At 42.0% G+C, this 11,435-nt stretch overlaps 3 protein-coding genes across 3 annotated transcripts; 2 read left to right on the top strand and 1 right to left on the bottom strand.

The window, feature by feature from the left end:
• The first annotated feature begins 1,073 nt into the window (after nucleotides 1-1,073).
• On the top strand, nucleotides 1,074-3,665 carry LOC125214987 (putative receptor-like protein kinase At1g11050). The gene has a single exon (XM_048116252.2). The coding sequence runs from the start codon at nucleotides 1,405-1,407 to the stop codon at nucleotides 3,271-3,273; it is 1,869 nt and encodes a 622-aa protein (XP_047972209.1). The 5' UTR covers nucleotides 1,074-1,404; the 3' UTR covers nucleotides 3,274-3,665.
• Nucleotides 3,666-5,254: 1,589 nt separating this feature from the next.
• LOC125213070 (uncharacterized) lies at nucleotides 5,255-6,555 on the top strand. Its single transcript, XM_048113426.2, has 2 exons — nucleotides 5,255-5,821; nucleotides 5,931-6,555. Exons 1-2 carry the CDS (start codon nucleotides 5,456-5,458, stop codon nucleotides 6,483-6,485), a joined length of 921 nt encoding a protein of 306 aa, XP_047969383.1. The 5' UTR covers nucleotides 5,255-5,455; the 3' UTR covers nucleotides 6,486-6,555.
• A 985-nt stretch (nucleotides 6,556-7,540) lies between these two features.
• On the bottom strand, nucleotides 7,541-11,221 carry LOC125213438 (serine hydroxymethyltransferase 7-like). The gene is made up of 4 exons (XM_048113989.2): nucleotides 9,791-11,221; nucleotides 8,785-9,190; nucleotides 8,226-8,327; nucleotides 7,541-8,134 (listed from the first exon to the last, which is right to left on the bottom strand). The coding sequence occupies exons 1-4, from the start codon at nucleotides 10,886-10,888 to the stop codon at nucleotides 7,914-7,916; spliced, it is 1,827 nt and encodes a 608-aa protein (XP_047969946.1). The 5' UTR covers nucleotides 10,889-11,221; the 3' UTR covers nucleotides 7,541-7,913.
• Between the last annotated feature and the right edge of the window lie 214 nt (nucleotides 11,222-11,435).

Below are 11,435 nucleotides of genomic sequence, written 5' to 3'. Positions count from 1 at the left end.
TGGTGGTGTCGTCAACAGCCGGCTGCGACGACTCTCCGACCACCTTGCTCTTCCCCTTCTTCGGCGCGGCCCGACCCCTATTCCCCCCTCTGGAACGGCAGTGCCTGCCTCCCCGATATCGATCCCCAGCTCATGTAATGAGAAACGGTCATCCCCAGTTAGCTGCGTCTCCACTGGGGTCGATGTGTGAGACGAAGTCGTCAAAAAGTCAAGAGTGGGACGATAGACCGTGTCCCCCACCGGTGACCCCTGCACCTCGGGCTGTATCCCCCCTGCCATACCGGCATCATCCCCATCATTTGTTGTATCATCTGCGGCGTCATCTGAGTCATACCTCCCCACCCCGGCATTGCCTGCCCGCTGCTGGCCTGACCTCGCCTTCCCGCCCGCCAACAATCCCATCAACTGTTGCCAAGGGTACATGTTGGACCCCCCGCCCATCTGGTCACCGCTCACCGGCCCGCCGCCCACCGGCCCGCCGCCCATCTGCCCCCATCTAAACCCCACGGGTACCGTGGGAGTCTGAGACCCGCTCGTCGCCGGACTGGACTCGTTGTTGTTGTCTACCGCTTGATGTTGCTCTTGTACAGAAACTTAGAAAGTTAAGAGAGAGAGAAAACTCGTTAAAACAAGTGGTGCAAATGAAAATGAAACTAAAATTGCGTATATATATTGTTTCAAAAAATTTCAAAAAATAAAAAGTAAAAAATTGCGCTGGCCGATCGCTCGCCGATCGCCAGCCTGCAATGGCGGCCAGCGCATCGGTCAGCGCCTAGAAATCGGCTAGGGCTCGCCGATTTTTTCGCCAAAAAGCCGCTGGCCGATTACAATGGTTCGGCTAGCCGACCGGCTAGCGACGCGAATCGACTAACCAATGCGCTAGCCGCCATTGTGGATGCTCTTACATCGAAAGTTAGTAATCACCACAAACTAGACTATTAGCAAAATTTTGATTTTATTTTTACCATAAAATAACTTTCTCCAGGAATGAAAAAACCCAAGCAATATCAAATTGTTTTTAAATACGTCACAGTGACGTCACTCACATGTGAGTCAAATCCAGCAAACCCAATTTGACAATGCAGAGCTGCAACTCCAATCTTCATCCTCCACAGCCGTCGCAGAGATTCCATCACAATTACTTTACAATCCAATGCCCTTTGACTAAAGTTCCCCCAATTTCTTTATTCTTCTTCCTCGCCACCTCCCCTTCAAACCTAAACCGCCTCACATTTCCTCGAATTTTCCTCACATTCATGCATATCGCTACACACACAAACACAAACCCCCTTTTTCCTCCTCCTTTCCTAGACCCCAATCCCTAATTCCCTTCTCCCCAATGATTATCACCACACCTCAATTCCCACACCAAACTAACTTATTCCAGCTTTGGGTGATTTCAAAATGAAGCTGATTTTACTTTTCTCGATCGTCACTCTGTTTCTATCTCCTCTTTCCGTCTCCGCTCAAAATCCGACAAACACAACCGCAAAATGCCCCATGAATTTGGATTATGTGAGCTCAGTTCCATGGGATGTATCCGAGTGCAAAGAGCATCTCTCTCCCAACAGCACACGGTGCTGCCAAGCCCTCCTCTCTCTATACGGCGTCGCATTCGCGGAGAATCTAAAAAAGACATCTTTGTTCCAGCTCCCTGATTTGCCCACCTCGATTTCATGCCTTGATGATTTTCAGGCGAAATTGAACTCTCTCTCTTTGCCGTCGAATTTGACTTCGGTGTGTTTTGATCCTCCGCAATTCGTGACGTCTCCGAACATTTGTGCTTCGATTCAATCGACTTCTGATTGGGTGAGGAAGCTTGGGAATTCGACGGTGTTGGACTCTGCTTGCAAGCCAGACCTCACTGATCTCACCGCTTGTGATGCTTGTGTTGCTGCGGGATTCAGGGTTCAATCGAGTTTGACTGCAATTGATGGTAATATGTCTCATTCCACTGATTGTTTCTACTTTGCTGTGTTGTATGCTGCTGGGATTGTGAATCAGTTTGGACCTGAGAGCATTGGTGCTGTTTCTTGTATTTTCGGTTTATCGGTTGTTTCTCACAAGAGCTCATCGGGTAGGAGGCGGTCGGGTTTGATTTACGGCGTTGCTGGAGCTGGTGTGGCTCTTGTTTTAGTGTCTTGTTTGTTGGGGTTGTACATTTGGTGGGCTAGGAGGTTTAAAGAGAGGGGTGATGAGGGAGAGGAGGAGTTGGGGTCTAGGCCGAGGAGGCCGGCCGTTGTGTCGATATGGTTTAAGATTCAAGAACTCGAGAAGGCAACGGATGGGTTTTCGCCTAAGAACTTTCTCGGGAGAGGGGGTTTTGGGATGGTGTATCGAGGGACGTTGAGTGATGGAACGGTTGTTGCAGTGAAAAAGATAATAGAGTCGGATATAGAAGGGAATGCGGAATTTTGTAATGAAGTTGAGATCATTAGTAACTTGAAGCATAGGAATCTGTTGCCTCTTAGAGGGTGTTGTGTGGTTGATGAGAATGGTGGTCCGCACGAGAGTGAGCGTTATCTTGTGTATGACTACATGCCGAATGGGAATCTTGATGACCATCTGTTTCCGGTGAGTGGCAGTGGGGTTTCCCCGTTGTCGTGGCCTATGAGGAAGAGTGTGATCATGGATGTGGCGAAAGGGCTTGCTTATCTGCATTATGGCGTTAAGCCAGCTATCTTTCATCGGGATATCAAGGGGACTAATATATTGCTGGATGGTGAGATGAGGGCGAGGGTGGCGGATTTTGGGCTGGCGAAGCAGAGCAGGGAAGGGCAGTCTCATCTCACGACTCGTGTGGCTGGGACGCACGGGTATTTAGCACCTGAGTACGCGTTGTACGGGCAGTTGACTGAGAAAAGCGACGTGTACAGCTTTGGAGTTGTTGTTTTGGAGATCATGTGTGGGAGGAGGGCTCTTGATCTGTCCGCGGGGTCGCCTCTGATCACAGACTGGGCTTGGGAGCTCGTGAAAGGCGGGAAGCTCGAGAAGGTGTTGGATCCTTGCCTGGTCAACACTGGAGATTCACAGAGTACGAATCCAAGAGGGGTGATGGAGAGATTCGTCCTCGTTGGCATTCTGTGTGCTCATGTCATGGTCGCCCTAAGGCCGACCATTGTAGAGGCGTTGAAGATGTTGGAAGGTGATATCGAGGTTCCCATGATTCCGGATAGGCCGACCCCTCTCGGCCACCACTCGTTCCAAAGGAGCTTCAGCATTTCCCCGGCTTTGAGTGCGTTGCAGCTCAATTCCGGGGACATGCTTAGGTGAAGAATCCTAAACAAGATGTACAGAGCTTATATACATATATTTATAAGCTATTTTCATGTAAATAGATATATTAATTTTATCTACTTTTTCTGAATCTAATCTTTTGCTTGAGTGGTAAACCATTGGTTGTGGGATTATGATACTAACGTTTCCTACTAGCTTCGCACCACTGTTGGTGGCGACCAATCGTGGAAATCAACGGTTCTTCTCGTACGATGTCGTACCGAGATTGGTAATGGTAATGGTGGCCATTGAAGTATCACTTTGGTTGGTTTAGAATGTGATTTTGTGTGGTGTCCAATCTCTCCTATGTTGTCAACTACTAGAATTTGTATGGCCTTTTCTTTTGGGAGTCTTGATATGAAATAACACCATGATTTTATTTGGTGCCACCTTATTTGTTTCTTTTGTCAACATGGGATCCAAACTAATATACCAGCTTTTGATAGCACCAAAGATAATTATTAATTACTTTGTCAAGTAATATGAGTCTCTTTTTGGCATTTTGTTTGTACGTACATCAATAGCGGTGTCATTTCATATTTATTATAAATACTAGTACTAAGTAAAACTCATAATCGTTGACTCATTTTACTGACATTTCATTACAAAACTAAGATATATAAGCGGGATTGACATTTCACTATCTTTTTCAACTTATATCTCTTCGATTTATTTCTCATTCCGAAATTGAACAGAATATTTACTGAAGAAGTGGAGAGCTCTATATAAGGGGAAGCACACCAATTATCCTTTCACAAGTAAAGAAATTCAGTTTTGAATGCCAACTTCTTGAAAAAGAAAATAAGCAGAAAAATGGTAAGAGAATCTTTTCTACTCAGCAAGAAAAAAAGGATACCTGAATTTGAGATCAGAAAATCTGTTGGGATCCCATGTTTAAGTATTTATACTCATCTCCTTTATCGTTTTCGTTATAAAGGATTGACATTCTTTAATGAAAAAGAAAAATATATATTTATGCATAAAGAGAGAAAGCAAAATTGATGAAACAGTGTTGATGCAGAGAACCTCACCATTCCCTTTCCATAAATAACCAGACTGAAATCAAATACCTTGAAAGGATTACACACCAAAAAAGGGTGGAAGAAGATAAGCAAGATTGGGATCTTATTTAAAGTGATCCAACTTTTCCAACCAATACTTAGCTTCCATGCATAAAAATTATCTTCAAGATTATACATAAATTGTGATCACAGAAAGCCCACTAATGAAAAATTGCACTAGTAACGGGAAGGAGAAATGGATGAGCAAAATTGTCTACGAGAATTGTCGTGTTGAACTGCATCAGTTCACAATTTAAAGTTCTACTTTAACCTGGTTCAAATTTTAATAAATATGAAGAAAAAGATGGAAAAAACTTAATGGAGTTAGATTCTAACATTTATATAGTAGTACTAATTTAATATGAAATGTTAGTGTGATGATATACTTAAATGAGACTTCAATTGCGGATAGATAGAATAATACTCCAGTATATTTTTTTGTCTTTGTTGTTACTAGATGTTTCGTTTTTTGAACTACTCGAAATTAATATTGTTACAATACAAATGTCAAGACCTATCACAAGTTAAGATTAATTATATGTTATTTAGTTAAGTATCCAGCCATATATTAGGGTGTCGCAACTGTCGGTAACGGTTGCAGGTCATAAATGGCCCAACAACAAATTTGATGGTTTCGATTTTGACTAGCGGTTCAAGTTTCGGTTAAAACCCCAACAGCTTTTTTTTTTAACATTTCGTACCCGATTTTTCATGATTGTTTCCATTTTATCAAAACCAGCAGTCAATCATCAGTTCTTGGTTCCTAAATATTGGACCTAAATACATTGACGGTTCCGGTTCGAAAATCATAATCACCACTTTCGATCCAATTACAACTAACCAAGCATCTCATCATGTCTACTCATCAAACTACATTCATAAAATAAAATCTTGTCAAATCTATCAAACCGAACACCACTTTAAAGAAAAGAAAAAAAAATGTTAGATTCTCAATCATCCCTTCACTTCACACCACTGTTGCACAATTGCTCCCAACAAACAAATTCTTAAAAAAAGAACTCTCACTATAAATAGAGAAAGTATATCATCCTTGTATTCTTCTCCACCTTCCCTCTCCCTTCTTCATCAAACCTTCCTTCACACAATCTCTCTCTCTCATGATGAGCCATTCCCGCTCTCCCTCCACCTCCGTCGCCGGATTCCTCAGCTTCTTGTCGGAGCAACTCGACAATCTCGATCACCTCTTTCTCTCCCACAACTTCATGTCCGCTGCCTTCCTCCACCACGTCCTCTCCACGCTCCGATCCTTCCACTCCCACCTCATCTCATTGCTCCACAAGCTCCACCTCCCCCTCGGTGACAAATGGCTCGACGAATACATGGACGAAACCTCCCGCCTTTGGGACGCCTGCCACCTCATCAAATCCGCCGTCTCCGCCTTGGAAAACTACTATTCCCCCGCCTCCACCGCCGCCTCCTTGCTCCGCGGCCCCCACCCCCCCACCCCCCACCTCTGCACCCAGGTTTTTTTTTTAATAAAGTAATATGAGACTTCTATAGTAATTTCAGTTCAAACGTTTATATAGTAACTTAACATTAGTTAACAATAAATAAATTATTATTATTATATAGGTTATTAGGGCAATCAGAGGATGTGAGAGGGAGTTGACCGCAATACAGCACGAGAACAGAAGCATGGCAGAGATCAAAATCCACACATTATCGTTAAAATTCAAGGACAGCGTTGCGTCCAAACGATACAACGGCTTCAGAGAGGCGTTACACGCGATGAGGCACGTGAGCACGTTGCTTCTGTTGATCCTCGTGAGCGGTTTAGTCTACTGCTGGCCGGATACGAGTTTCTACCAAGGCGAGTGCGACGAGTCCTATGCTCTCGCGGCCTCGGCTGCAAACCTGCATCAGAGGGTGGCGAGCGCGGTGGGGCACCATCACCACGAGCCCGGGATCATGCTCTACGAGCTGAGGAGGTCGGCTTTCGTGATGGAAGAGCTCAGGGCGGAGATCGAGGGCGCGGAGGCCGAGGTTGGTGAGAAGGTGGAGAGTTTGAAGAGCTCTGTTGAAGCCTTGCAGTGTGGGGCTGAGGGGATAATTGGACAGCTTGATGATTTCTTTGATGAGATTGTTGAAGGGAGGAAGACACTTTTGAACATGTGTTCACATAGATAGTTAGAGAAAGAAGTTTTTTACTATTTTATGAAAACTTTTTTTTTTTTATAAATTAAATCTTTTGATGGAAGCTATTATGCTTAATAGATCAAAAGGAAAGAAAATCTTCAAGGGAAAGAATGTGATTCTGTGTTTCAATAAAATATATAAAGCATTGCCAAATTGGGGGAAGTAACAGTATGTGAATTAAGACCAATGTTATCTTTAAAAGATTCTTTCAATATCAAATTGTCTCTTCATAAGATCAAAAGAGAGCATCGGTCTTTTTCGAGAATCGAAAAGGTTGGAAGAAAATTCGTGGGTATTTTTTTTTTCATAATAGTAAAAAAGATTAAATAAAAGATTAATAAGCAGATATCGATCTTTGATTCTGTGTCGGTTTGGTTGAAGACAGAACTTTTTTTTAACTAAAATACCCCAAAATAAGTGATGAATTTACCTAAAGTGAGAAGGGAGGAGTAATTAATGTAACACTATTATTGTAGTGAGAAAGAAAGTAGTATTATTGTTAGCTCAACATTGAATATTTGAAAATCATGATAAGAAAATACTGTTCAAAATCTTACGTGCATTTTCATGAAAGATTCTCCTAAGTTGTGATAGTAAAATGACTAATCATTCCACTTATGAAACCAAGAATATGAAGTGGAATAACCACTATTTGGTAGAGAGAAAGAGGGAGATTCTAGGGGACTTTTATCAAGAAAAAAGTTTAAATCTCACATATATCTAAATTAAGTCATTTTCTCATTTATAACATGTGAAATTATTCAATTTTGAAATATGAAATATTCAAACTATGGAAAATTTTGTATACTTTAAAAAAGTTTCGGCGCCTGAAAAATTAGTACGATCTTAACTTGCCTTGACAACGAGATAAAAACAACTTTTTTTGTGAAAGTTTTACATAATCAAAGTGGCACAAAAAATTGTTTTTGCAATCTGAAATCGGTGCTTTACCCCATCTTTGAAATGGGTGATCATAATGCAACAACATTGACTGATTGAGAGAATGAACGTAATTTTGAAGGTCCAAACAAAATCTCCTCTTACAATGGAGTAAATAAAATCTTCTGATAATTGCTACAAGTCACATACATACAACAAGAAACAAAGTATTTTCAATAATCAAGTGAACTATTTATAGTAGTAGTAATATTTATTATAGGCAGTATTTAGCAACTAAATGAGGCTTTACACGAAAATAAACCCTGAGTCACCAGGACAAAACAATAGTAGATGATGAGGTCCCTATCCAGCCTCCACGCAACGATTCTAAACCGACCTCCAAAACATGTCTCGTACTCCACAGGCATGATGACGAGTATGATGGGCCATCCGTGATGCAGTATGCGCACGATATGGTCACAGTAATGAAATCAAGTATCAAAGAATTGTTACCATGTATGGTGGGGGTGGACCAAATCATCAATCAAATCCAGGCATAGCGAATTGAGAAGCAAAACTTTCTGCTCGTGCTCGGAGCTCAGCGATTTCTTTGTTGTTCTCGAGCCCCTTCAGCAGTGATTTTGGCAGTTTTCCATGATCTCTCTGCACCGAGCTTGCGATATGTACAGCTCTAAGGAGAAAGTCGGCCATGACCTCAAAATCAGACTCAACACAGCCTCTTGATGTCATGGCAGGAGTGCCTGTGGGAATATCATGTCAACATTATCAGCCATGAGCACAAAATCACTGCATAAACCAATCCATATATAACTGATATATACACGGACGTACCGATTCTTACGCCTCCTGGGATGATATTACCATTGTCATCGAAGATTGTGACTTTATTGAGCGTAATGTGACACAACTCGCAGATCTTCTCTAGAATATAACCTACATATCACCAAGAAAAGACCATCATGCTCATTAGTTATATCACAAGATAGTAATTGAAAAACTCAATTATGCAGGAAGCACCAAATGATTCAACTACGATTCAAATAGTAACATCATCACATAAATGTAGAGACAACCAAGCACCAGACACAATCAAGACCACAAAAACAAGCAAAATGCAGAAACAGGGTATGCACAATTTCACAAAAAAGGAAGCCAGATCAATTTATTCCTTCTGATAAGTTTCCACAATAACGTGTACAAACAAACTAAACACCAACTACAAAATGATCACATGAAACAATTACCCATCAACAAGCAGTCTAAATTTTACTTCTCTCAACTCCTACAGTCTACAGTCATCTCTTAAGAAATTAAAAATATACAGTTTTGCAACATCTATAATCCAACAAAAAGAATTCAGTAAAGTCAAAAGGGGAATGCGGAAACATACCTGTCACTCCAAAATTCCTTAGATCCCATATCAGCATATGATTATCAGTGCCCCCGGTTACAAGTTTGCAGTGCCTTTTTATCAAAGCTGATGCCAAGGCATGAGCATTTTTCTTCACTTGTTGCATGTATGCCTTGTACTCGGGAGTAGCCACTTGTTTCAAAGCTATAGCAAGGGCTGCAATGTGATTGTTGTGAGGCCCACCTTGCATTGCAGGGAAAACAGCAAAATTGATCTTTTCCTCAAAATCATATCTATCACCACCATCTCCTTGATTCAAATGCACCCCTCGCTTTCTAAGTTTTGGGCCCCTTCTGTAGAAAATAATTCCTCCCCTGGGCCCTCGGAGACTTTTGTGAGTGGTAGAGGTAACAATATCACAATATTCAAAAGGACTTGCACATTCCTGCAATAAAATGATTACATTAAATGCTAAATAATGTAATCAAGACATCCATATAAGGAAAAGGTGTCTAATCAAAATAGAAACAAAGCTCTTGCCTTTAAAGACAGTCCGGACAAAATATTGCAAGACCAGTAGTGACAATTTAACTAAAGAATGTGCACATCACATGTAAAAATTAATTTTCAAAGCTGAGAATTGAACCATTGGCTTCTACTAAAATGGCAGAATCCTATAATAAAATGCATCCAAACCAACCATAGAGCATGTTACAAAAACAATGTATATAGCATGTTCCACTGGACGAAATTCAATTTGATCCAAGCCATCATTTTGAGAAAGCCATGCCATGCTAATTATGTGGAGGCTGGATAAGTCCAACTTCCGAGGAAAACAAGAGATTAAAAACTCAAGTACATGTACATATAATCCAAAAGTTTTTATCTGAAATACTTGACAATCAATACTTCGGAATATGTAAAACAAAAGTAACTTATTTGACACTACAGACTACAAATTCACAAGAAAGTGCTCCAGAGGCAAAGAAAACGTACGGAACATGAGAAAAAGTTCGAACTTATAATAGGGAATTAAAAAAATCACCTTAGCAGCTATAAGGCCGCTAATTTGAGCCATGTCACACAACAACACCGCACCACATTTATCTGCTATCTTCCTCAACCTTACATACTCCCACTCCCGAGGGTACGAACTTCCACCACATATCAATATCTTGGGGCGAAAATCCAGAGCCTTCTCCTCTAGTTTATCATAGTCTACATACCCTGTCTGTGGGTTAATCTTATAAGGCAGACTCTCAAAAAAGATCGAGGCCCCAGACATTTTCCGCCCATTGGGCAAATAGCACCCATGACTCGTGTTCCCTCCCGAAGGTGTGTCCAACCCCATTATCCGATCACCAGGTAGCAAAAGCCCAGTATAAACTGCAAAATTTGCAGATGTACATGAATACGGCTGTACATTTACACCCCAATTCTCCGAATCGAGGCTGAAAGCAGCCAAGGCACGCTCACAACACAGTGTTTCAATCTCGTCAATGTACTGATTCCCTCCGTAATACCTTGCACCAGGCATTCCTTCAGAGTACTTATTGGTAAGGGAGCTTCCCAGTGCCTCCATCACAGCTTTGCACACGAAATTCTCAGAGGCAATCAGTTCAATCCCTTTGAACTGCCTCCCTTTCTCCTTCTCCATTATCTCAAAGATATCTGGGTCAGCATCCCGCAAGCTCTGATTCCCCCATGACCGGACAGCGCTCTTTCTCGATTCCAGGTCGCTGTTCGACGAAACCCTAACCACCTTCGAGGAGGAAGGCGGCGACGCCGATGACCACCCTGATTCGCAGTCACGCTTCCGCTTCAGAGTCAGCGAGTGCCCTAAAATGCGAAACTCCTCCATCTTCCCCTCATCGTCCTCCTCCTCCTCAACATCCCTAATTTCATTCAAATCGTTGACGCCGTGGACATAATTGTGGTGATTCTCCTTCTGCTGGTCCATCAATTGAAGTGGAACAGAAGGCAGCGGGTGCGAAGGGTCCCTGCTCCGCGACTCGATCTGAAACGACAACGAATCTTCGGCGATTTTAGGGCTAGGGATCCGGTTGCTCTTCACCGTATCAGATACGTGCGACAGAAACCCTAGAGAAAGCCCTTGATTTGCCGGCTGTTGAGTGAAATCCATAACCAGAAGCACAAAAATTAAAATAACCCAATATCAACAATCGATTCGAATCGGAAGCGGAGAGCGAAGAAGAATCAACACAGAAGACAACAGAGACAGTGAAAGGAAAAGCGGCGACAGCAAGAGGCGGCGTGAAGTGTGAAGGGGGAAAGTTCCATAGGAAGAAAAATGATAAAATCGAGAAAAAATTGGAGAAATCGAGATGTGAATAGTGAAAAGGTAGGTGATGATGAGAAGGGGGTGATTATAGTTTGATTTATGAGGAGAAAAACGTGGATTTGACGAGGAGAGGAGAGAGGGGGGATGAATGTAGACGGTTTTGATGAGAGGATGAGATTCCGATAACTGGTGGTGATTTTAGTAGTTGCGGCGGAGGGCCGGTGGTGCACAATTCCCTTTAGTGGGCTTTGATTGTGGCCCATTAGCCCATTACATTTCAAGTGAATATCAATTTAAATGAAATAAAGTGGATATCAATTTAAATAATATTATGATTTTAGATTTCTCCATTTTAAAGTTTTTAATGTTCATAAAATGATGCATAATG

Source organism: Salvia hispanica, chromosome 3 (assembly GCF_029641045.1).
Source record: "Salvia hispanica isolate PSC_SH4W2 chromosome 3, Shi_PSC_v1, whole genome shotgun sequence".
Taxonomy (NCBI): Eukaryota; Viridiplantae; Streptophyta; class Magnoliopsida; order Lamiales; family Lamiaceae; genus Salvia; species Salvia hispanica.
Note: the sequence above shows the minus strand (reverse complement) of the source record. Positions and strands in the feature narration are given on the sequence as shown.